Source organism: Cololabis saira, chromosome 10, assembly GCF_033807715.1.
Source record: "Cololabis saira isolate AMF1-May2022 chromosome 10, fColSai1.1, whole genome shotgun sequence".
NCBI lineage: Eukaryota > Metazoa > Chordata > Actinopteri > Beloniformes > Belonidae > Cololabis > Cololabis saira.
The window spans coordinates 32852826-32880604 of NC_084596.1; the positions used below are offsets into that span (position 1 = coordinate 32852826).

The following is a 27779-nucleotide window of genomic DNA, read 5'->3' on the forward strand; positions in this document are numbered from 1 at the left end:
GTGGAATGTTTTGTTTTACAGTTTTTATAAGCCACGTCCCTAAACAGCATCCATTTTATTGGCTTATGAAATATTACATACAATCTGGAATGTAACTACCTGACTGCAACAAGAGAAAAAGAAAAACAGTTTCACAAGCTAAAACATTACATTCAGGTGATGTGTGATATCCTATATTTGGAAAACGATACAAGAGAGAAAATCTTTGATGTGAAATTTTGAAATACCATCTAACTACTCTTTCACAAGTCCTGTTATTAAATGTGCAGTTCTTAACCCTTTAAAGCCTGACAAATGAAATAATACACAACAAAAAAACACAAAGAGGGCTATATATATATATATATATATATATATATATATATATATATATATATATATATATATATATATATATATATATATATATATATATATATATATATATATATATATATATATATATAATATATAATATGTATGCTTATATATATGTTCATATATGTGTTTGTGTATGTGGTCAAATCCAAATGTAAAATGCTGATCATAAAACAAAACAGAAAAATCTTTTCCAAATTGTATATCTATTAATAAATAAAACACTTAGTTTTATGCACATTTGCTGAACTTTGAAGTACAACTTCACAGATGTTAGACTCCAAATGTAAAGATTACTACTCCCCTTCTCTAGTTATACAAGTACAGTAAAGTTTGCAGATAAGGAGATAGATTTTTCTATCAATTTTTGATGCTTAATTTACTAAGTTATTGTGTTTATTCTATGTCAAACACACACTATGGGCTTTTTTTATTTAAAAAAATATGTTCTTCCTTTTTCTTTTCTTTTCTTTTTAACTTTGTGTACTACTTTAACTGAAGTAAAATAAGTAAAAAAAAATGTAAGAGTATTTTATTTTCAGCATTTTTCAAGGTATACATGAAAACACAAACACATAACTTCAAACCCCTCCCCAACCCGCCCATCAACAAGTTGAGAGAAAGAAAGAGAGAAAAATAGGTAAAAAAAAGGGAGAGAAAACATAAATATTAACAAATAAATGAGGAAAAACGGTTGAGAGGCAAGGTAGACAACAGTAAGCACTGACAGCAAAAAAAAAACAAAGAATATAAATGTTTTTTATAAATCTACAACCCTAATTTAAATTAGCAAACTCAATAAAAGCATACAAGATATTATTCAAATCAAAGGTAATGGACACATATATAGAAGCACAATAAGCAAACAAAGAAGAATGTACACATGTATGAGATGAAATGACAACCTAAATTGGTTTTGTCGGTTTCTTTAGCATCTTTTCACTTTCTCTTTTCAGAGCTATCATTATTATTATTATCATCATTATTATTACTATTATTACAGTTATTATTATTATTATTATTATTATTATTATGTGTAACCTCATTTGTTCTTTTTGATTATGTTAAAAGGTGGGCAAGATAAGCTTTATGCTTCAAACCCAGATTTAACTAACTAACTAACTAACTAACTAACTAACTAACTAACTAAGCCGTCCATCATAGAGGCTGACAATGTGTCCATATAAGTTTGCCACATCTCTGTAAAAGTACAATAGTCTTTCCTGAGTACATATGTAATTTTTTCAAGTGGAACACAGCTATTCATTTCTGAAACCCATCTTCCTATAGAAAGTTGGGAGTCAGATTTCCATGTTTATGTGTTTTCCACGTTCATGTATTTTCCATGTTTATGTTTTCCCACATAAACATTGGAAAATACGTCGGGCTGCAGGTTATTGGCGTGGGGTGAGGCCAGTCTTTGTGAAGTTTGGGGATCACGTGTGCGGGTTTCCGGGCAGGGAGCCGTCCGGCGGCGGCGGGAGCGGCTGCTCTGGGCGGACGCTTCCACACTAACCGCCGCCTCCTCCTGCAGCAGCAGCAGCAGCCTCGTCCCAGCCTCCTCCGCGGGCCAGCGACGGCCACAGCGCGCCGCGACAACGGCATGGCAAGCCCCGCACGCCCGAGATGAGCGGAGACCTCGGTCAGAATAGTGTGGTTTTATTTTTGTCGGCCGCAGAGGGACCTTTGGGGCCCCTCGGCCCGGGCTCCGCAGCCCCAGCCCCCGCCCCCCTGCTCCCGCTCCCCCCGGCCGCTGCTCTGCTGCTCCGCTGCTCCGCTCCCCGCTCCGCAGGCTCCGATTCAAAGGCGAAAACCAAGATGGCCGCCGATTCCGTGCAGGTAGGAAAAGTTGACAACTGTTGCGAAAAAGTGCGCAAACTTTCCCCCCTCTAAATGTTCACTACTAAGCCGTGAAAAAAAGTTTTTCTTAACTTCGTTAAAGTTGGATGTGTGCGGCTCACGTTTGTGGTGTAAAAGTGCAGTTCCTGTGGTAGATTCCCAAACAGCTGTCTGGGAAGGATCCACGGATCGAGGCCTGGGAGACTCTTATATCCAAAGTTACTTATTCGTTAGATAAACATGTCAGACCGCTGTTTATCTTTGTTTTTTATGCGTGGATTTATGTCACATAAGCTGCGTGGTTCAATAATGTGCCGTAGATGATTCGGGGAGGTCAAACTAACACAACTTAGTGTGGCTTCAGTTTAAACTAAACAATAGTTGTGAAGTTCATAACTGTTTGGGGGAGTCGGCACTTGTGTTTTATCTAAATGTACTTGTGTCAAAAACACTGAAAAGGTATTTATCTTAGTCAAACTTGTAACGATCAATAAAAGTGCAATCAGGAAGGGGCAGTTTTAAGGCAGAAATGTACCTTTGGGGGGGTCTACACATGGTAAAGTGAACGTAGTTTCTTTATTGTGCATGGCTGTGATTTATGTGGTTTCACTTGAGTGACGTCAGGCCCTGCAGACATCTTTGAGTTTTGTTACAGCTCAACTTCTTATCTGATCAAGTTGTAAGTGCAGCACTGTCTTAACAATACCCTTCAAAGTTCACGTTGAACCCAAAAGCAGTCTGCTTTCTCCCTCCCTGTTATGCACGTACAATTAAAAACAAAAATAATACTGTGGGAGGTTTTGCAGGTTATTAAAGATAATACCTGTGGTAAGAGGGAATATAAGTGTTTCTCAGATTTGGGGGGAGACCGAAACTCTTCACTGAGATAAGGGATGGGGGTGATTTGTTGTCTTGTCAGCTGTGCTGCAGCTGAACTTGTTAAATCATCAGATGGATTTTAATTATCATTGTCTACTCTTTAACCAGCACAGCTGGTGGTTTTACACTTTACTGTTGGCCAAGTACGATGACCAATACGTACAACTTTGACTTTACAAATTAGTGAGGATTTAAAAAAGTCAAAGCTTTGTTAGGAATCACAAGTTATAATAATTTATTAAACTGAATTTACATGGTTATAATGCTAAATGAGAATCATTACAGTGTCACTCAAAGTGTAGTGTTTGTGTATATATACTTGTGTAAGTGTAGAAGACTTTTTTTAAATTGTGTGTATATGAATTATTAGGTACGTACTTCACAGCAATTGCTTCAAATAGTCCAGCAGACGCGGTGCTACTTGGGACTTGGTTTGATTGGGACCCGGGTTTGCTTTCATACTGCACTTTCTCAAATAACCCGAACCTTTAGAATACCATATTCCCCTCCTCGCCTGTGGTGGCGTTTCATCAAGAATTACTGAAGGAGACAGTAAAGGCTGGATTATAGTTCTGCGTTAAATTATTTTGTTTTGCACAATAGTAGGAAAAGAACGCACGCCCCTAGCGCTCGTGTGGGGGTATTGCTCCGCAGCGAAATGGAGTGACAGAGATGTCCGGAGGGTTCACGACGGCGTCACGGCAGCGGCGTATGCTCTGCGTTAGTCTAACGCAGAACCATAATCCAGGTTTAAGATGAACAAGAAACCTCCCTAATCTATTGTTTAATGCAGGGCAACATCTTTTTCTGTTGTCCACTTCCTGCATGTCGTTCACCTGGAGGAGACCGAGACCTCGTTTTTAGATGGATTAGAGTTTGTTTGTTTGTTTGATCCGCATCAGAGTTCAATTGTGCATTTACACGAGGATTACCACATTAATTATTAATCCTATATGACATTGTATTAGTGTGCTTTGCTGTTTTGTTAGTGTGTGGTCACAGAGCACAACTAGCAAGCCAAACCTAAACATGTACCTTTAATTCACGTTAACTCAACAGTGTCTTTAGAGTTAAAGTAGAGGCGGGGTGTTTAGTTCACCATTCATTCTCTGATGTAGATGTTTCAGGTTTGTGGATTTCTACTTTTTAGTATTTCCGATTAAATGATCACAGTGACACGCATAAGGTTGCTCTATATGGGGGCAAAAAAGATGTTGTTACACTGCTGCTGTTCTCCTTTGGTAGTCCACACAGACCAGACAGAGGCAGCACAGAGCCACATCCGTGTTTGAGGGCACACTGCATGCTGAGATTGAGGCGTGATCTGTGGATTCATTCACATTTAATATGTTCCCATGTCCAAATGTACAGTGGTGAATTGGATCATCTGCAGTTCTCGTTCAGTTTGTAAACACAACTGTTGCCTTCTGATGTGGATCAGCAGAATGGATAACAATGACATAGTGGCATTGATTCGCTTCACGATTTGCTCTTATTGGTCACAACATGGCCTTCACTGATTCACCAAGTCTGTATCACATGACCATTACCTGAAAATAACTCAGATGCAGCTTAACAACAGTGTAGACAACAACATGGAGATATTGCAGTGCTGCTGACTGTGTTGTCCTTGGCTTTAGCTGTTATGCATCTAAAGACCGCATGTGGTAATGCTGCACCTGCCTACACATGCAGGAGGAACCAATCATAAGCGCCGCAGCAGAGTTTTCAGTTGTTTTGTTTTACAATGAAATGTAACAATGTCGACGTATCCTGAGTGACAGAAGTTTTGCTGGTAAGAGCAGCGTGTTCTACCACGCTGGCTTACACAGCTCGTTCCCTCTTTTCGCATCTGTTACTGCCCTCCATGATACAATAGAAGTGGGGAAACAAGCCACCCTGTTTTAAGGGCACTTCATGTATAAAACAAGGTGGAAACTCTCACCTTCAGAGTGTTGTGTGTAAGGAGCAACAAGTCCTGTGCATTGTTACTTGTGATTGGATTTGTCTTTTGTTGGTGTTGCCTTTGTTAAATCTGTAGGCTGTTTCAGACTGGCAGCCCTTTCACTTTTATCTGGTTACGACTAAACGTAACATTTTGTGGCAGCAGTTTAAAAAGACATGACAGTTTTATCGCGAAACAAGTTTAAATTACTGTAGTCGCATAGATGACTGATGCATACAGCAGCAGTAGGTTAGTTTGACACATGATTAGTTTTATTGAATAAATAATGGCTGTCTCTAAACCTGGTTTTACCTACGTTAGTTAGCTGCAGCATCAAGTCCTGTTGCTTTTTTTCACCATTGGAACTAAATTGATGAGACTCGGTGGAGCTGCACCTGAAGCCTCTGCTCTCTGAATGATTCACTATTTCCAACAACTCCCATCCGAGCGCCAACCATCTTACTTTTGCATTGAGTCTCGTGCAGAACCAAGATTCGTTGCAGTTCCCCCACTGGCCGCTAGAGGCAGGCTCCAAAAGCAAATCAACATCCATTCATGTTAAAATGTCACACTTTAGTGCAGAAATAAACATATTTACTGCCTGGTTCTAAAAACTATTTTGGCTTTCACACCCATGACAACTCTGAGGAGGGTGGATGTTTTTTTGTTTTTTTGTACCGTGCCAGGAGAGTTTATATCGAGCAATAAATGTATTTATAATATGATTGGTTGGCCGTCTGCAGAGTCAACCGCTAGCTGCTGTCACTTCCTCATTAGTCAGCGTCATGCTACCGCCCTTCGTGAAGCAACCACCCGTTGGTACGAACGCGGCGTAGGCTGACTTTGATTGCCATGCAAGTGGGCATGTTCCCGTTAGCGTGCTGAGCAACTTGGCTGCGCTCCGTACGAAGAAAAACAGACTTCAAAACCAACGGGTCACATGACACAATGCTTCGTCCATTATTATATACACTCTATGCTCCCATCACAACACAGTGGAGCAAGATAGTTCACTAAATACAATTCTTTTTAAAAACATGACAGAATACTTATCAAAAGCCTGTAAATTTAGAAGTACATACAGACTTTTGTGTTTGGTTTTGCTGATATGAATTGGGGCCGTTTGGCATTATGAAGACTTGTTTGATCTCATGTGAATATTAAATATCACATGCACTCTGCAGCCCTTTCCATTATTGTCCTGGGTATGTCTAAATAAAGCTTAAGAAACATGAACGCGAAAGTGACCGTCTGACTGAGTGACCGCCATCACGTTAGCGGACTGAATAAGCCACTCGTGTTGCGTGTCTCATTCCTGAAAAGGGCTTATGTTTATTACCTTGTGTTGCTATTTTCAACCACAACAGGGCATCAGGCCGTGGCTGATGCCCTCCACCCAGTTGGGGGTTAAGATAGGCTCGGTGTTGGGTTGTGTGCTTAGAGAGGCCTCATGCAGACGTGGTAAGGGCTTGCCTTTTTCAACATGAGCTTGGATAGTGGCCTTAAGTTTTCCATTGTCCCATTGTTGTTTGACTTACAGAGCAAGTTAACCTACTTATTCTCAAGGTTCCTATGTTTGCTCTTACCTCACAGCTTCCCTTTAAGTCTCAGACACCAAACAACTGTTGAACGACATCAACGTGTAGAGGGAACAGTTGCCTTTTTTAATGCAAAAATTTTGCAAGACATTTTAATAAATTAAGTCCTAAATTGACTTTGGAGTCATAGCTATAAATGTTTTTGCTTTTACTTTGGAGAGATTGCAATTTCTGTTTTTAACAATGTAACGAATGAAGCAGCTCTGTAGTTATTAAGATAGCAAAATGTGTGGCTTTGTGGTTTATCTCGTAACCTTTTGAACATTTCACAAAGGGGCTAGCAGAGTCACGCTGACAAGTTCCCTCCATCTATCATAAACTGTGTTTTGTGCTATGATTCGTGTTTACAATTCCAGCTTCACTCGTCTTTGAACCTAATAAGTCTCAAGTTCCTGAAATGACGTTATTCCCCTCATGTAGGGCTGGGCGATATGGCAAAAAAAGTGATCACGATTTTTTTTCCCATATTGAACGATCTCGATTTTTAATCACGATTTTTTTAAATCAGAAGATCCCCCCCTCCCTTCTGGAATAAAATAGAAAGAAACCAGAGATTAGTTTTTTTTTTATTAACAAATAAAGCAAATAGCATGTTTTAACAAGAATCCAGAATGCTACCAGTGGTACCCACCGAAAAAACTAGGGATGCACCAAAATGAAAATTTGAGGCCGAAACTGAAGCGGAATAAAATTTAAAGACTTGGCTGAATACTGAGTACTGAATAGCCTACGGAATGCGGTTGTTCACAGTTTTTCATTTATTTTGCCATTTTTTTCACAATTGCATAGATAAAATTGCAATGACATTATTAAAAACAAAAACAGTAAACTAATATGAGTTGAGCCACTGTCAAGCAGCTGGCGATGCGGTTGCTAAAATTGACCAACAGGTGGCTCTCTAACATCACTGTTTGTTTACTGTGCGTGACTCTGACGCTGGTTGGTAATTAAGGAGTTAAAACTCACTCGCCACTTACAGGACTCAGTAGCCAGCAGAAACGGCAGTTTTATTACATTTATTAACTGTAGTACCGCTATTATGAGAGGTTATTTCTCACAGTATTAGCCTAAAGGGACTTAAGGCTGATTTATGGTCCCGCGTGACACCAACGCAGAGCCTACGGCGTCATCTGGTGAGCTCTGCTTGTTGCCTCCGCGCTCCGACACATTCACTCCGCTGAGCGCGCGCACACACACACACACACACACACACACACACACACACGCACGCACACACACACACCCATGTCGGGGCCGCGGAGTTTCTGAAGTCAGCGGTGATCAGAGTAATTTGTGGTACAAGCAGAGCGAATCACAACTTTAATGAGTGCGGTTCGAATACACAATACATCCATCACGAAGGGCATTTTGTGAATCCATCACACCCTCCTCCTGTACGCTCGGAAGAAGTTGTCCGGCGAAATAAATAAATAAATAACCGCTAACCGTGAGTCCCGGTCGGCTCGAAGCTAAGCTAACGCTAGCCTGCGGTTGTTGTTGTCTTGTAGTTTTATTCTCTCTGGTCACGCTTGCTCCCACCAGTGCAGGGGAGGCAGATGTGACTACTTTACTGCCTATGGTCATGCAACTTGCCGCGACATGTCATGCATGATCAATTAATGCAGACAGCGCGGTGCCAGGAAAGCGGGTTGATTGGTTGTACACTTTGCTGCAGCATGTTTTGCACGTGATCGAGAAAGTAGACCCACAGCTGATCACCGTGATCGAGCTTAATTTGATCGCGATCACAAATCGAGATCGTATAATCGCCCAGCCCTACCCTCATGAATCAATACATTGAAGCCGTTAAAAAAAGATTAACAACTGTGCAGGTAAAAGATGTTTCTGTCACTTCTATGAAACAATAAAACAAGAGATAAAGTTCGCCGTGGAAGCGTGCGTCTGCTCTTTCACTTTTGATCACGTTATTTTAGTTGACCTTAAATTAAAACGCAGACCTGAAGAGTCTTAATAAATTTCCGCCTTATCTGGGTGGCCTTTCGCTGATTTCCTTGCATTGTTGAACACTAAAACAGGACAATTTTGGTGTCCTCATGCTGTTCTCACCACAACGTTGGTCAAACACAGCTACAGTGCAAATAAGTTTTGCAGGGCAGTGAGGTGAAGAGGAGATACTCCCATCCCCTCCCCCAGTTTAGAGAGTCGTGACCTCCATTTTACCCATGAGTCATCAGGAGCTTTTGGAGGAGGATATGTGTAAACTATACCTTCCTGTGGTGTTACCACCTATAAAGAAAAGTGGGGGGTTTTCAGCTGCTTTGGGAGAGTGACTGGGATCATGGAAGTCCTTCATCCTTTCAAACATATTTTCTGCATCTAGATCCATCAATCAGAACGGGACTGTCCCAAGCCTGCATGGGCCCCTGACCTAAATGCCAATTATTATACTGATCATTAACACACCCACCGCAAGTTCAACATTTCATTTTCTTATCTTTTATTACAAATACATTTTTTGATATCTGTGGGACCTTTTTGTTGTAGTTTGATTACAATCTACAGTCATGGTCCGATGAAGGAGTGGCCACAGAAGCAGATAATAGATTTTCCAGTTTGCAGACAAATATGATGGTTGATCATGTCAGTTTGATATGTTTTTGGATTTCTATGGTTTTTCATCTTAGATAATAGCAAAAACGGTCAACCAATACTGTTCTTTTTGCATGATTTGTCGTATATATCATCTGAGATTGAAGCAGACAGAGGTGTAAACGGTAGACACAGTTCATGGATGTGGGAGATTCTTCTCTGGTGGAGAACAGAGCCAAGAGGGGAAAAAACAAACTATTAAAAACTATTAAAAATTGATAAATAAATAAGTTTAGAAAGAATGAAACTGGGGTGTTCTTTTTTTCTAATAATAAGTAATATCTGCCAGTGGTGCTGAAAAATTCTTATAAATGCTTGAATTTAGATGTATCTTTCTAAAGACGTCCTTTGCTGTATGTTATGTTTATTTATTGCAATAAATCTTAATGAGCTCATTTGGATTCATTTTGAAATATAAATGAGTTAATGGCTTTTGCCCTTACCAGCTGTATTACCATCAGCTGAACCTGAGGACTTGCTGTGCTGATTCATGAGCTGTTAATTTACAGCATCCAGAATACTTTAACAGTGCATCTCAGCATGGTTAATGGAAAATAAATACATTTATTTGACCATAGATCTTCCTTTTCTTGAGGTGATAAATGTCATTCCTTAGCAACAGAGTATATTTAAAAAGAAAGAGAAAATTTGATCAATTTAGACAATATCTTCCTGGTGTCTTCAAGCCATAGACTGTAGAAAAGATGATGAAGCATAGCTTTTCTGAAAAAGTCGTTTTAAAGCCCCTTTTACATCTACCATGCTGCCATGGAAGCTGACAGAAACACAGTCACCTTATGTCCAACAAAGTTAGCAGCAGCTACCAGCTCCTTCGTCCGATTCATGCTAAAGGAGTGGCGGAGCTGCTCTTGAACGTTTACAATGGATTGCTGTTGCAGATCGTGTTTCAGTGGCGAATTCAGAAAATGCCGATGCTGAGTTAGTATAAACTGCTGACTACTTTGCTTAGCTTCATAGCATGACGATGACTGATGAGGAAGGGATAATGGCTTGTCAATGGCTGAGCCGACTGTCATTTAGAAATAGATGTATTGCTGCCCCTCCGCCATGTTGTCATGGGTGTGAAATCAAACAATTGAGACCTAAATGGTGTTTTTGAACCAGGTTGTAAATATCAATGGCGGTTTGCTGTTTTTTAGGGACAGCCTCAAGTGGTCAGTCGAGGAACTGCAGTTTTTAGTTCTTCTCCATGGACGCTGGCTTCAAACCAAATTTATTGGTGGTAGAACTGTTGTATTAAGGTCATAAGAGAGTCATTATGGTGGGGTTATGTGCGGGGCATGTTGCTGCCAACCCAACTCCAACAATATGGCAGTCCTGTTGAATATGAACCACTTTTTGACCATATTAACTTAACACAATAGCAATGCCTGCAAGAGATGGCAGTGACTAAACATACATTTTTTTGTGGGTGTGCCCAGCATTTCTTTTCATTCTGAAAAGGAATTGCAGTGTCTCAAAAACGGATGGAAATTACTGATGTGACTAACTTGTTTTCATACATACGAGGTGTCTTCGGATGGCAAACCTATTTGCGTTCCTAGCTTGAGAGAACTTTACAAAGACAGCCTAAGCAGCTAACAAAGTTTAGCCAACATTATAACAAGCTTTTTGTATTCTCCAAAGCCGATCTACTGACACCAAACAAGTAGAGATGCACAGATCTGACCGGCCAGGGAGCGTAATTTGACCGGGAGATCACCCTCACCCTTTTTACCTATTAACACCCTGCATGTTTTACGCATGCACAGTATAATTCACTTGATGTGGACAAAATTATAATATACAGTAGTCAATAGGGATGTCCCGATCAGGTTTTTAGCTCTGATCCGATTCCGAGTCATTTGATTTTGAGTATCTGCCGATACCGAGTCCCGATCCGATACTTTCACAATACATTAAAATAATGAACAAATGAAAAATAAACACATCCAAGCTGTCCCCTATTTTTATTTTATTCACCTTATTTGATCATTTAGCATTTAAATAGTAAAGTTCTCTTTAATGTAGCTTTAACAATCAAGTCATAATAGTGGAACTATTAACTAGTAGAAATTGTGCAAATTTCAACATAAATTTGACTTAAATAAAAACAGCAGCTCAACTTGTTTGTTATTTGACTTATTTGTTTACAAGGCACATATAAGCAAATAATGTGCTTTTTAGACTGTACTCTTATTCCTTACTGTCCTTTTCTGGCTTAAAGAATAAAATGTTGGGGTTTGAAGGGACCTACAATCTTCCTCGCGGTAGCAGGGTGTCCATCACGCTGCGTTGAGAAAGTTAGCCCTCATGCACGCGAAGTCAGCAAAAATGCGCGGCACCGCCTGCACCGTGTTTCTGAACGCTCAGCTGAGGAAGACAACACAGATGCCAGCTTCATTTGGGTTTCAGTCACCTTTGTAACTTAACTTTTATTTATTTACCTGTGCCGTAACGTTGCTGTGCATGCGCAGATCCTCACAAACAAATTTTATTGAAGTCACTTTACGTGACACAGGCCGCACTCCGCACCCCCACCTCACCCATAGCAGCATCATATTAGCAGCGTTGTCGTGAATAATTACGTGGACCCGTTGCTTGCTGATAGACCAGTTGTTTAGCATTTTTCCATAATTTGTTTGATGCGCTGATGAAAATAATGAGAATAAAATACATATCCGATCCCTGATCAGGATGCAACGTCCAATTTCAATCAAGTCTGAAACAACGTGACCGGCACCGATTTCCGATCACGTGATTGGATCGGGACATCCCTAGTAGTCAAGGTTTGAATTGGATTAAAAAACCCCATGTTAGATAAGAATATTAAACAATACATTTGTTGTCTTTGGAAAAATGTGATAACATTTTTTGATAAGATTTATTTATTTTTTGCTGGGTTTTGCTTCTTGCAAACCCCAGTTTGTCATTTTTGTGGCCAGTTCAAACAATGGACCATCCTTTTCAAAATCCTTTGTGTCATACGGCGTTTTATGTAGTCAGGGGCTCCGAGGCTGAGCAGCTCGCGAATCTCCTTGACTCCCCAGTTAAGCCTGATTTATGGTTCTGCGTTAAATCAACGCAGATCCTATGCCGTAGTATGTATCGCGGCTTCTACTCTGTGCGATGTACAAAATGACTATATCGTGAATATTCAAGTATACATTGTCACGCATTTGCTTTTAGCCGCGGGCATTAAATTACAGGCTTTTCTCACTCTCTCTCGTCTCTCCTTCTCAGAGAGATAAAACAAGCACACCTAGTTACATACGTCAGTCACATACTGTCGTGCGTGCATCATCATACGCCCACGACCAGCAGAAAGGTAGTGGCAGCTGGTGTCGGCGCTGCTGTCCGGGACCGCCAGTGAGTTCCACCTAACTTTCACAAACTCGGCCCGTTTGCGCCGTGAGTTCATCCGCGCGGTTGCTACGTGCGGCGGACTCTTTTCAAACCACACTGGGATGGTTTAGTAAAGACGGGAGGGGGATGTTTTCTCCTTGCACGACGCGCACGGGTGAGTCACGCCGCCGCTGATGCAGCTCCATCTATGCCACTCAGTGTGCAGACGTGTCAGCACGCAGCGCGCCGCCCGAGCCTTTCTCTTCAAGAGCTGAGAAACGTCACCTAGTGTTGCTTAAATGTGGCCACATGAAATCAATCACTATCATCGAAACAAACGGTGCGTCCGAAATACCATACTAAACAGTATCTACTAAAAAAAGTATACTTAAGTTCGGCACACTTTTGAGTAAATATCGGTAGTATGGATTAATTGGGACGTACTACTCAGAGCCACACGGCACTTCCTGCCATTGGGGGGGGGAGTTGTTACCATGGTAACAACTCCTGTCACAGCAGCAGTAGCAGCACCGCTCCGCTCTTTCCCGTTTATCCTGGCTCAAATAAGATGACATTATATAATATTATTATATACGAATATATATATATATATATATATATATATATATATATATATATAAATATATATATATATATATATATATATATACACGAATACTTATGACATATACGTATCTGCGCAGCACTTAGCAACCAAACACCGCTGCATTGCATTGTGGAAAGTTTCTGCTTAGCTAGTGTCCATCAATCCATCCTAATAAATTTCTCTGGAATGAGTATGGATAGCGCATACTATTGTGTACGTACTAATGTTTTCGGACGCACTAAAAAATCTTACATACTGTTTTTGCATACTATGCAATTTCGGACGCAGCTAAAGTCAAACAAGACTATATGATGTCATATTTCTAAAAGTAAGTGAATGTGATGCAAAGTAATGGAGGAGAGGATGAAACATTGCAGTCCCTACACCTACAATTAGTCATATTTCATATAAAGGTGCTCTAAAGGCTCTCCTGCTCGAGAGCAGGTCATCCTAGGTAAAACCGGGACCATAAGATGTTCTAAGCAGATGTTCTTCAGACGGGGAGTCAGAGAGATGCAACGTGCACTTTCTGTTTTGAAATGCCACTTTTTATGTTTGTGCCACTCACTGCTTAGTAACTGTTTAATAAATACAGTTTTGGTAATTTTGACTTATTCCCCCTTTTTGCATGAAAGTTTAAAATTAGCATATATTAATGCAGTATGAACAAGAATGTTTTAATGTAGACATATAGAATCATCATGCTGGTGTGATTGTATGCATCAAAGTGTTAATTCAAGGCTAAGGCAAAATATCGAGATATATATCGTGTATCCTGACATGGGCTAAAAATATAGAGATATTAATAAAAGGCCATATCGCCCAGCCCTACCGTAGGGTATGCGGCTACGCGAGATGCTATCTGTAGACTATGCCGTAGCCTGACGTGCACCTCCCAAAAAATTGGTTTGCTTTGTAGCAACACATTTCCGGTTCCACACTGCGCCATACATATTTTTAAACATCTTGTTGTTGTACATGGACAGAACATTATCAATGGCCTTCCATACTATTTATTTATTTATTTATTTATTTATTTATTTATTTATTTATTTAGTAGTTTAGGGACATGTGCTTGCATTGATCATTTACAAGAAACGAGAAGATGGGCACACCAGATTTAGTAGAAAGCTAATTTCCATCTCATTGTCGCCATTGTTCACTGTGACCGGAAAAGCCGGAAGCTAAACAGCTAAACAAGCTAAACAAAGAATCAACTAGAGACAACGATAAACCATTCATGAAAAGAACGCACTCCCCTAGCGCTCTGGGGGGGTACTGCACCGCAGCGAAATGGAGTGACAGAGAAGTCTGAAGGGTTGACAACGGCGTAACGGCAACGGCGTAGGCTCTGTATTGATTTAACGCAGAACCATAAACCAGGTTTTACTCATCTTCCAAATATAGGCCCTACCTGTGTCCTCCCGCTGCTGTTACTCTCAACTATTTCCTTATTTTATTTAGAAAAGAAAAAAAAAACTCCCCTGGTGGGTTGTGCTCAGGTTACGTGATCAACAAACCCCTCCCACGACCCGCCACCCCGCGTTAGTTGTGTTTACATCAGACCTGACCCGCGGTTAAGTGTACCCACAGAGTTGAGTTATTAAACGCAGGTTATTCGCCAAAGTAAAAGAGGCTGATGATGGCAAGGAAGTTTTAAAGTCAAATTCTATAGCCTACTGTTTCTATAATAATAAAAAAAAGTTGTACATAACGGCAAATAACTATATAACTACTATTTGTATTACGAATTTTACGATAACACGTAATTTTAAAAAAAACTGCTAAATAATAAAAACTACAACGCAAAAAAAAAAAAGAATTGTGGACATTTAAGTATTAAAAAAACTCAGTATCGGCAGGTCACTCGCACTGAGAAGCCAAGAAAATTGCAATCAGTACATCTGTTTAAACAAGGAGTTACCAAGTAATGCAAACATACCTGTTTCTTGCTGTCTTTTTTTCCATGATCTTGTTCTGTTTTTTTTGTTTTTTTTTCTCCTCCTGAGAGATTTATTTTTCCATCAGAAAATGGAGAGATCGTTTCTCAATCAACTCCCGAAGCAGCCGCTGCATTTGTTTATGCTTTATGCTCTGAGTCATTTCAGGGCTCACTCCTGCTCACTGTTGCTTAATTACCTCATCGTTTTAAAATCTGATGCATCAAGTTCAGTTTTGTTTTTCAAACCATTTTCAAGATACAACACCACCATCTTTTTTAAATAACAATGATAAACACAAGATCAGTAAATATGTTTTTCAAAAGGTTTAATCCACTGGTTTCTTATCAAGCAGAGTAGTAAAGGCTTTTAATGTGCAGTTTCATGTTTTCCAGAAAACCCAAGGCATCTGAAACGTTTGTTTTGGTTCTAATAAAGCCATAGGTCGTACCAGGCTAAATCCTCATGTTTTAAATTCAGTCTAGTTTCTTGATAACTGCTATAATAGCACAAGTACTTTCCTATGTATTTTTGACCTTCCTCAGAGTAAAAGTTGACGTAGTTCTTTGTTGTGAAGTGAGTGTGGAGGCATCCGGCGTGTCCTCAGTGGTGCCTTGCAGGGACAACTCCTGACGAGGGGCATCAAACTTTGTTTACAATGGCAGTATCCTTGAGATCCACGCTATGCTTTGTTTTAATTCCTCTTAGAGGTGTTGTCATATCACTTCCGGGTATCGCCTTCATCACATAAGTTGCTTTTTAGGGTGAGGTTGCAATAGATTGCCAGTGTTGTTTTTAACTGGGGGTTAATTTTAGATGCAGTCCTTTCCCCGGAGTGAGATTAGGTCTCATTCTGGGCTGCTCTGACCTCACAGAGTGAGAAGCTAAGAGGGATTTGGCCGTCGCTGCTCAGACGGTTTATCTTCCCTGTTTATGTCAATGGTCTGTGTGAGAGGGCTGTTGAAAAGCAGATACTAGCGGAGTGAATGACTGCGCCTAGTACTGGGCCTCGGCTGGCTGTGGTGTGTTCGAACATTTGGGGCAGAAAATACGGTTACTCCCGTTGGACAACTGAACCGGATGTGATGACGGTTTAACTGGTCAGCAGAACATGCCTGGATTTAATTGCTCAACTGATCTAGATATGGACGTGGCTGAAACTGATGCTGAAGTAGTTGAGGTAAGAAAGAACAGCTGATAAAGTTGATAAAATGTGGGGTTTTTGTTTTGTTTTTCTGCTACTCTTTTTAATGGACCTCATAGTGGTAACAGCACTCATCATGTCGACATGGATCCAACAGTTTGGGATTATTTTCTGGGCAGTGACTGTCTTTTTACATTGTGCGTGCTGAGTTGGCGCTTTAATCCAAGGGGACACATTTAAGAACTTGCATATTAAACAGATTCCTTCAGAAATGGAAAAATTATGCATAACAGAGAAGAGTTTTACACCAATGAGAGTACAAACTCCCTATTTGGACTTTAGTTTGAGAATGACGTCAGCTATGTTGAATTCAAAGGTGTGTTTATAACTTTGGAAAGAGATTAATTAAAAAGCCATGTTGGCAAGTTAACGTTTGAAACTGGATGGGATAACCGTCTCAAAGAACACGTATTGATAAACTGTGTATTGTAATATTTTTCACAGCCTTAAAACTAATATGTGCACCGTATATTCATGACAACCTCTAAAGCTGTTGCATTCAGGAAGTGACTACTAATCCCTCTTAAGGTAAGGTGATGGCTTTAGGGATGCAGGTCAGTGGTGAGGAGAAGCAGTGAAAGCATATACTGAGGGGAGCGCCAGTGTGCTGGAGTGATGCCACACGACTTATGTTGACAGAATCTCTGAGCCTCTTGTTTGGACAGTAGATATTTTTAGTGCAATTAACTTTGACGTATTCATTCTATTAAAAAAAATTAAAGAAATCATTTAGCATTGACTTATAAGGATCAGATCACACGTTTTTTGCTACAGTACTATTGGAAAAAATCGTAACATGTTACCAGGTTTGAAAGCTATTAAAAACAATCTATAGTATGTCTAAAATCTCTGGTTGTTAAACCAATTCAGGCCAATATACCTCTCCTATTTTAGCCTCCTGTACAAAACACTGAAAATGAAAAAAAAATGAATGTTGGTTTTCCGATTGGTCGGCAATTCCATACATGGGTAGCTCGGGAATTTGTTTTATTTTATTTATTTTATTTTTTCCAATGGGAACATGGAAAATTTGAAAAAAATATTTTATTTCCTTCCGTAGCAATAAGTACTATTTATTTCATATAAAAATTATCAACATTGGTGTCGTTTCCCAAAGGCAGCTTATTGCTAAGTGCATGTTCTATACTTTTTTTATACTTTAATACTATGATACAGTCAAACTTTGTGAAACCAGGTGGTTGACTGTACCAGCCTACATGTAGAATATCTGCCTTTCTTAGCTTTTAGAATCCGCTGGAATTATGTCAATAGCGTACACGGTTGAAGAATTATGGTGATTTGAAAACTGCATGTATTTCTGACACCATCGCCGGCTCAAGTTGTAAAATTTATCCCAAGCCAAGAAGTCTACCTTTTTTTCAGGGCCGCTGCTGCTAAATGAATCTAGAGGAAACACCGAATGTTCCTCGCTAAGGTGACAGTAGGCTAGTCTCTTGCTAATGTTACTGAAATCGCACAAAAACACTTTTTTAGCGGAGGAAAGTGGAATTACGGTCAAGTTTCACACAAAAAAATGTAGTGAGTCTAGCTAAATAGTTAGCCATCACTCACCGTTAGTAAATACGTCCCCTGGTTGGAACGTTCATCTTGGGAAAAACCAACTCCTCGCTCCCTCAGGCTGGGAGTCAAATTGTTCCTCAACTCATTTTGAGGCTGCGGTAAATGGTTTCTTTGCTGAGCATAAAACAACAAGTCAAATGCCGACAGATGCCCAGTGTTGGAGATCCAGGGCACATGTTCTTCAGGAAGGCAGTTGAAAGAGATGTATTTAAATTGAAAAAGGGGACACGACTCCACAAACGAGCTGCTCGCCCGAAACCGCAGAGATGTCTGTTCCCTTGTCGCCCCTATCCACTCTCCCAATGGCTGAGACAAACTTGCATATGCACGTTTTTACTGCTTAAAGTACAACATTAAATGTTTTTTCGATCCAAGTTTAACAACTTTCGGAGCCTCCTTGCAAGGGCAACTCACTGAGACCACACATATGACCAGCGTTGTCGTCACTGTTTTGTAGGGTGTACACAGACTGTATAAAACTCGATGCACATGTTCAGCGCAGGCGTGCAGAATGACGTTGATTATCATCCCATGGAAATCGGAATCACATAAACCTTTAGGATAGCCTACTTCAAAAAATACAATTACTTTTCTTTTTTTTTTGTACCTAAGCTTGTAAAATAAATTTGAGTCTCACGTTATTTTATTTTATTAAGTTCAATAAAAGGATTTGGGTCACATGCAAATCAACGGGGTCGGTCGGCAACCGGAAACCTAATTTTTTTTAGACCCAAACAATGTAAAAAAGAGGATCTGCACACTTGGATCAATGCAAGTAAGTAAGATAGTAAGTAAGATACTTGCATTGATCCAAGTGTGCAGATCCTCTTTTTTACATAGTCTACACATGGTTACAAGCAGGGCTTAATTTGTGCCGGATCCTGCCGGAACAAGATCCGGTACCTATTTGACTGGATCCGGAACCTTCTTTTATCCATATTCTCTCTGTGTTTTATTTCTCATTGAAGTTACTCATAGATCGCCTGTTTGTCTATTTCGGATGCATTTAATCAGAAAAAAGAGAAGAGGGCCCTTTTCTTTCTCTGCTCTCTCTTCCCGATCTCCTGCGCGGTGCGTCCCGTCACCGTGTCCATTACCAAGCGGCTTTCCCAAATCCAACTCAGCCTGGATCATTTCTCGTGTCCTCTGCTTTTTCCCCACATCCAAGTAATTATCTGACATGCTGACATGTTTGCTGCATTTAACACCACACGCCGCTCACTCCACGCTGTTCACTGTTTGATTGCGTCATCTAAACACAACGTTATTAATTGTTCGGTTTTTTCCCCACTTATTCCACGGAACACCAAAAGTGTTTTTTTTTTGCTATTTTCACTAGCGCTTTGTTGTGTGTAGTGAGTGTATACGTGTGTGTAGTTCAGCCTACAGGTGCTGGGCGCTCCATATAGTTAGAGAACGCATCAATCAGTTTAAGTTTGCTTTTTCTGATTGTAAACAAAACTATCAGCCCTAATTCAAATTTCCCTCCATTGAAGGGAAACGACATGAGAGAGAGAGCCAAGCAGCTGATTGACGCACATTACATGTGCAGCCTATGCATTTTCATGATAATAACTGTGAATAACTGCGAGAAAAGATTACATTGTACAGTATATGGGATGTGAATATTTTAACAGATACGTAGCCCATATAAAAGGTATCCTATGTTCCGGGACCTCTTCATGGACAAATTAAGCACTGGTTATAAGTATAAAACTTCTTATGAAGCTGATTCTGATTCTGATAGTAGTACCAGGTGAACAGACTTGAATCTCTTTCCTCAGGTCTACAAGTCGGTGTTTCACATCCCCTGGCAGGTTTTTGTATTTGGGAAATTCCAAATGTTTTGTTTTCTGTATAGAAAGTAATTTAGCTGTTTTTATATTTCGAAGTACAGACCCAAATCAGAAGAAACTGGGAGGAAATGGAAAATACAAGTAAATGAATACAATTTCTATTAAAAATGGCAGTATTTTTGATGTTTTTGTATTTCTTTGCACACATTATCAGCTTAAGATATTTGATATATTTTTATTTTTTAACTCATCTTCATTTAAATTGTTAATATACGGGCATGTTTGAATTCCTGGCATCCAACGGACAAAATAAATAAATAAATTAAAAAACAGGGTTATTTAGTTGTAATAAGTAAGGGAAAGAAATAATGGTATTAAAACTGGTTGTTAACCCTGTCAAGAGGCTGTAGGCCTTTTTAGATTTGACCCCGTTACGTTCCCTGGATGAAGAACGGGTGTTTAACGTGCTGGGTAGTGGAAATGCAAGGCGTGTTATTGTCTCCCCGTTGCCTGAACCTGAGTTTAGGGGAGGGAAGACAACTCAGGAGGCGTTACCGATTGATACTGCGTGACATGACGGCCCTAGTCAGTGTTTGGTTGGTTTCTCCAACATCAGCTGATGCAGCGGAGTGACTTCTCCCCAAAATAACGTAGCACAAATCTAAATATGACAAGCCCAGTCTTGCACTGCTTCTCCTGCTGTTGTGTTCGTTGATAACATAGAACGTCTTTCTAAGGCTCTTCAACTTGTTAATAATCTAAGTAGGGATGTGTGATCCAACTTTTTCACTTGCAATCCGATACCGATACAACAGCTCTAGTACCGATCCGATACCAGTGAATATTTCTATCTCTCTGTTCTGACCAATAGGTTCACTTTTTTTAGTATTTTGTTGTGTGGAATAATAGAAAAGGTTTGATAAAGTGACATTACTCAGAATGAGGATAACATACTTCCTGAGATGAATAGCCCCTAACAGTAGGTTATTATGACAAAACTTGAGCCATTTATTAGATATTAAATTTTTTTTTAACATAAAATAGGCAGTAGCATTAAATAAAATAATCTCAACAACAACATGAAAAAGCCAATATAAAAAAATCAACCAAAATTAAAAACAAATGTACTAAAAGTAGGATTTGTTTGACATCTGTTACCATAAAAAAAAAATCATGACTTCCAAATGCAGATAAATTCTGCCAGTGGCAACCTGTGCTGCTGTGTGGTGAGAACAGAACTAGGCATGACGTAGCGACGTAGGTGTTGAATTAAGCGTTGAAATCCCAGATTACTCACTACTGGCAGGGGCTGGTCATCAAGCACAATAAACTGCGCAATCTTTTCTGTAATTGCTTTTCCCTTCTTGCTGTCTCGTTGGAGATGTTCACGCTTTTCAAATGTTTGTAACAACGTTGTATGTTTGAGAGAGCCGCTGGAGTGCTGTTGTTTGTTTGCCAACGAGCTCTGCAGGAACTCTGCATGCTCGTTCGTGTGATAATTCTTGAAGTTTTTTGAGGTTTGTTAAACCGACCTGCATCGGCAGCACCGCGTGAGACTTGTGCTTCAAGCCCCTTTCACATATAGCGCGCAAAGTGCAGACCGCCACCGATCCCATTCATTGTGTATGTGCTACGGCGGCGCAAGAGCAGACAGCTCTGCCGCCGAGCTGGGCAGGGCACGAGAGGGCGCCTGCCCTGCGCGGCGTTTGGGCCGCGCCTGCCTGCCCGAATTGAACATTTTTTATTTCACCGTGCCGCGCTGTGATGACATCTCCGCGCTTCCAATAAGAGAGAAGGGAGAAGAGAGAAGGTCGTGTCCAATAGGAGAGAAGGTGGTGTAGGCTCTGCGCCGAGTCTGCGCCTTACCCGGCGGTGGGTGCGGCGCAAACCGTGCTCTATGTGAAAGCAGCTTTATGCTATCCACACTCTCTCCCAGTTGTTGTTATCACATGATCCCCCTCCCCTCTCCTTTCTTCCTCGTGTGTGAGAAGCAAGTACTGGATGGAAAAGCTGGAGCGGACTTTTGGAATGGAGTTCTAGTATCGCAGTGCTCGTATCGCAGTTTTCCCCTGCACTGCGATCCGATCCGTGTTTTTTGGCTGGATCGCAGCATATTTTCGATCCGCAGCATCCCTAAATCTAAGTGTAGTTTTTTTCAAAGCTGTTGTCTGTCATTGTTGGCATTTGCATAATATGGGAAACTGTGATATGTCCATTTTATGGCATCCTTGGCTCTGTGGATGAGGAACCAGAGGACCTCCTTGTCTTATCATTAAATCCAACGTAGGTGCCGCCATCCCACGCCATCCTGTAACATCAGACCTGACCCGAGATTAAGTGAACCCTCGGGGGTCGGTCATTGAGGGGGCCAGCTGTGTCAGTTAATGTAAAAAGGGTTGGCGACACGCTAAATTGGAGAAATAAACACGGGGCATCCGGCGACGGAAAATTGGCTTGTCAGTGTCTCTGGGCTTTGAGCCACCAAAAATGGACCATCACACAGTGGACATGTGAATTATAGTCAGATGAATCAATATTCTGGATTCTTCTCTAGGAGAAATAAGTAGTGTGGTCCAAAATAAAACATGAAAACGGCCGCGTGCGTGCGCGTGTGTGTGTGTGTGTGTCTGTGTGTGTGTGTTTGTGTGTAAATTGGAATATATCTAAAGATATGTATCTAATGTTGCTGTTTGCTGTCCACTTGTCTCTAAAGAAATGTTGCAGATGAGCTTTAATCTCACACCTCTCTACATCTGCACCCAGTCCTCTTGATGAAATAAAACTGGGCTAAAATTCCCACAAAACAGTCAGATTTATTACTTTATATAGTCATAGTTATGAAGTACATATGCACAATGCCAATGCAATTGTGTCAAGTACTTGTGCACGTGGTACACGTGGCTGTTGATATGGGAGGAACATGGTGTAGTTTTTAATTTTAATTTGTCTGATAAATGGACTCTGATAAATTAATGACAAATAGTGAAAAATGCTTGCTGGCAGGTGGCGCCTTTCAAAGCAGCCCGTGACATCCTCATTACAAGATCAGTCTGGTTATTTTTCTCAGTGCTAACGGATAACGATGCAGCTGCTGTTTGCAAAGTGCGTTCAGGAGTGATTCATAGATGAAAGAAGACTGTCGTCACGATGAAGCTGTACAAGGATGAAGCAGCTTCTAGCAGTGCTAAGCCTAAACAATAACACTGATGTTGATGTTCCCATTCAGCAGACATTTGAAAACTGCGGAAACCATTTCAAGAAACGGCAGAAATGCTAAAATCATAAACCACCAGGTCATCCAGAATAAGTGGTGGCATCAAAGTGAAAATGAGCTAATATTTTCCATGAAATGGGAAAACGGATTTATGAGATTTGCAAATAATATAATTTTGTTTTGTTTTTTATTCATATCTTACACAGCATCCCAACTTTTTTCGGAGTGGGGTTGTAGTTTATGATAGTAGGATTAATACAGAGATGTACACTAAGGTTCTATAGCGTGATATGTTCCCTTCAAGATGATGTCTTTTCCATGGAGGGTTTTTGGTTGCTGCAGTGGAAGACATGGTTGAGAAGGAAGAGGGTACTGAACCGGCCAACCTGTAGTCCTGGCGGGTCCTAACTAGAAAACGATAGCAGAATTTTGAAAGAAATGTAAAATGTGACGACAACGCTGCACTGTTGCACAAAAATTATGGATATTAACAGACAATATGAAGGTGATGTGAAGGAAAAAAACATTAAATATCCTGGATTAATACCATCTACAAATAAATCTTAGTCAATTAATTAATCGGTGTGTTTTGCTGTTTCTGTATCATCAACTTGGCAGTATGTGGGACACATTTCATACTGCTTTCTGAAATTGGTTTATAAATGACTTAAAATACAGGAATGAGTTTGCAATAAAATATTTCATATTGATCTGATCACTTGGTATTTTTGAAAAGTGGCTGTAGTTGGCTTTGTTCATGAAAATGTAATGTTGGGTAAAACTTGGTGGTTAAAAAAAACAAACTCTGGTTGTCCGCGTCCTTCATCCATCAGGGTTTCTTCTTAATTACACTCCAAATTTCTCTCGCCTCCCATCTTTAAGATGCCTCCCATGTTTTTCTACAGGGAGATGCCAGGGGACAGCTGGTGGCAGACCGACTTGGACTGGGACAAAACCTGGACCTGTCCGACGTCATGGTCCAGCAGAAGCTGGACGAGATTAAAGAGCAGATTCGCCGTGAGATCCGCAAGGAGCTAAAAATCAAAGAAGGCGCTGAAAACCTGCGCAAGGTAATTTCACAGATTCATTTCACAGTTTCACAAAAAAATTTTATCAAATAAAATGTCAAAAAAGTACTTGAGGAATGAAATGCTTCACTGGGGGAAATAAAATAAAGTTCTTAGAACAGAAGTGAAGACTGAGGGTCTTAAATTAAAACATTTTTACATGCAACATCTCTAACTTGTCTGGTGATACATTTGTTTTTCAAGCGAATTCTTCCTCAGATTTATAGTCCTAAAAGGGACACATTAAATAAAAATACATTTTCTGTGCTTGAAAATAATTAATTTGGGTACTTTTAAGTAAAAAAACTAATTCAAAAACTCTGATATACAGTAATGTGTAAAAGTGGTATGTACCCATAGATTTTGTTGTTTAAGTGACCATACTTGTTTATTTTTCAGTCTATATTAAAATACAATTAGTAAATAGTCATATTAGAGCTAAACCAATTAATTGGTTGACACATTTTTGTCTTTTATTAATATTATCTGTATCAGCGGTAGTAAAATAAGTATTGGTTGACCTCAAGATAATATGTACACAAAAACAAACCAAAGGATGTCATTATAACTTTGATAAAGTAACAGGATGAGAGGTGCCCAAGACTTTTTTGCAGTGCTGTAAAACAACTTAGTCACTTTGTTTGGGACTTGGGTCTGAAAACTTCTCATTCAGTGAGCAGATTTCAGGGTTCTGTGACATCACAGATCAGTGTAGGATCAATCAGCCTCCCCCTCATTGCATCGATCCACCTTCATATCATGCTGCACTTGGCGGTGTTGATTTTGAAAAGGGTGCACACAGAGGAGTGTGCTGTGATGAAATCGAAAGGCCGACTCCGGCTCCGAAAAACTGGCTGCTACAAACAGAGCAGCAACCACGAGATGTTGCAGAGCATCTCTTATTTTATATACAGATACAGATGTTTCATTAAGACCTCAGGGAAATGTGTCCGCCTGTGGTAAAAAGGTCATGCCTCCTTTAAGCTCTTTTAAGCAAGAGCTGCTCTACAGCTATCCACTCCCCCCCTCTGATTTTAGCTATATGTATTAGCTGCAGCACCTCAGCATCTAATTGAAACAGCAAATGATAAGCAAACACATGTACAATAAAATAACTATACTGTACATTTCTGCAGTTTCTCATTTCTCAGAGCTCAGACTGTGGAGAAGTGGTTTTTCTAGAGTTGGTGATAACTAGCTTTTACAGTGGCGCTGCTAAATAACACTTGATTCAGTAAGTTCAGACTTGTAGACAGGTTTTTCCACCGGCCACTGCCGCCATGTCTTACTCGCTATCCACTGGCACAGTTATATAAACTGTATGGTGTTGTTTGATGATTTTGGGAGAAAATTGTGACTTTGAGGTCTTAGGTTTTGCTTGATTAAGTGCCTTATCTTCTGTAAATGGCAAATATTGCATGTGCACTGTGGCTCTATGACTGAATAAAGTGTGAGGAACACAAAAGTGATCACAGACTGATGGTCCTATTAATGTAACAACTCCCATGTTTGAAAATATTTTTAAAGCCAACAAAAACACAACAATGCTCCCCAAGTTTCTCAGAAGAGTAATTGAGATGTTAGTTTTGACTGAGTGGGCCCTTTTTCGACCTCTGTACTCGGGATCTGTGATTAAAACTACTTGAGTTCTTAAGTGTTTACTTTCTCTGCTCTCCTTAGGTTACCACAGACAAGAAGAGCCTGGCGTATGTTGACAACATGCTGAAAAAGTCCAACAAGAAGGTTGAGGAGCTTCACCAAGAACTTCAAGAACTTAATGCTCATATTGTGGTCAAAGATCCAGAAGAACTTTTAGGTAATCACACACTTGACACCAGAGCAGAGCTGCAAAAGCTTAGATAACTTGAGCAAAAGTCCCTGACCGGTTTGAATGAGGTATGACGGTAATTCAGGCACAAGCATGAGGCACATTCATATCTGGGACCGTCTCACATACGCCACACGTCTGTTTAGCGGTTTCTTGGCCGGATACTGTTTTTAATGTGAAGTATGAGTTTGTAAATCATTGAGGCAGCGTCGTGTCAGAGCGCCGATTCAAACACACAGACTGCACACAGTGTTTGGAGGTGACTCACCATCCAGAGGCTGACATTGTTGCAGTCCACATTCCAGCGACAGTTAAAATGAGCTGTCGATTGTTCTCGGAGGTTGTTGAAAGCCTGCTCCTGTGCATTTGTCAACAATGCTGGAATTTGGAGAGAGTTGACCACAACAGCTGTGCGCATTCAGTGCTTGTTGCACTAGGTGCCCTACACAGTGACTGGTGATGGCAGTGGTGGAACAGTGTTTGTCTGTCTCTCACCACCACATTCTCCTGGTTCAGTTGACATCAGGAAGTGGAGCTGGGAATGTGTGTATTGGAGGAGGGAAGGGGAGGCTGTCCTGGTAAATGGTTATCTTAAGTGGAAACAAATTTAGCCTGACTTTACGACCTCCTATTTAGTGAACAAGAGCTTTTTATTCAAGTGACGACACGTCTGTGGAATGTCGCTGGCCATCGCAGAATGATGGAGAGGAACTGAGCCTTGTCAGCTTCCTAAACATCAAACGGCTTCAAACTGAGATATGTTCAGCTCTTGGATCTGTGAGAGACCGGTCTTGTTTCCTGAGCTGCTCTTGTGTCTGCCTGCAGCCAGGATGTCTTATGGTACCAGGAGAACTTTGACAGGTTATTAGTCAAACACTTGGTTGACGCCAGAAATGGAATAACATAAAGTTTAGGTCAGTGTCTCCTAATGGTGATGTCATTGCTTGGCGAGTATTGATAGCCGTGTTTCTTTGCCTTCTCAGATAGTGTTGATACGAGGGAGGGTTCCCTTTGTCAGGTGTCCAGCAGTGACATCAGCCCTGCTGCTATTCAGTAGTTTAGTATCTCGTACTACGGTCCAGCATGGGTTTAATCACTCTGAAAGGGATGAGGGTCCTTGAATTCTTGGCTCAGTGTGACATCAACACCCCCGCATCCCCACACACACACACACACACACACACACACACACACACACACACACACACACACACACACACACACACACACACATGCAGAGAGGAGAGGAAAGTCCCACATTTAAACTGGAGGACATGTGCTGAACTTGTGCATGTGTTTTGGATTGTGGCTGTACTACCGAGTTAAAGCGTTTTTCTTCTTCGTCAAAACCACAAAATCAGTTGCGCGCCATTGAAAGCTAAAACAGATTCTCACCGTGGTGATTTTGACGTATTTGTTTTTCCTGTTTACCCACGCATCTTCATTGTGTGTCTCAACATCTTCCACTTGTCGTCATTAACAGTCTTCAGGTGCAGTGGACTCCTGGCTTATTAGGCTCATTAGATGAATCATATAGATTTTCAATTCAAAGAATCACATGCTCCCTTTTTAGCTATATCCCGCAGGTGATCAAAGGAATCATTCAGAAGTGTTGGGTGAAACGTTCAATGAATGAATTACAGGGCCTCTGGCTGGTTATTGGTATTTGTATCTGGCAGCGCCCAGAAGGTCAGCTGACTTTTCTTTGCCACTGTGTTTCCAGTGATGCCAGCGAGGGACGTTTCCCTGACCCACAACACAGAAAAAACATTATTTTTTAGTAATAATTTCAGATTATCAGAGTTATTATTAATAAATTCATATTTTTATTTGAAACATCAAGGGATTTTTTTTTGTCTCCGTACTCAAGTGAGATGAGTGTAAAAAAGCAGTTTAAATGCAGTGACGGATCCAACATCTGAGATTCAAGTTGACTGGTGCTGGATCAGATTTGGGGTCTTTCTTGAAG

General features: G+C 40.5%; 1 protein-coding gene across 3 annotated transcripts in view; it reads left to right on the forward strand.

The window, feature by feature from the left end:
- Positions 1–1842: 1842 nt before the first annotated feature.
- The window catches only part of pkn2a (protein kinase N2a), a 48402-nt gene continuing 22465 nt past the window's right edge, over positions 1843–27779 (forward strand). For 2 of the 3 annotated variants that reach the window (XM_061732612.1, XM_061732613.1), the window contains exons 1-3: positions 1843–2196; positions 23821–23985; positions 25663–25798. In XM_061732612.1, the coding sequence (XP_061588596.1) occupies positions 1984–2196; positions 23821–23985; positions 25663–25798 (514 nt within the window). In that variant the 5' untranslated portion in view covers positions 1843–1983. Of the gene's footprint in view, positions 2197–16099; positions 16301–23820; positions 23986–25662; positions 25799–27779 lie in introns of those variants that run through there. The other variant, XM_061732614.1, reaches the window with a different exon arrangement.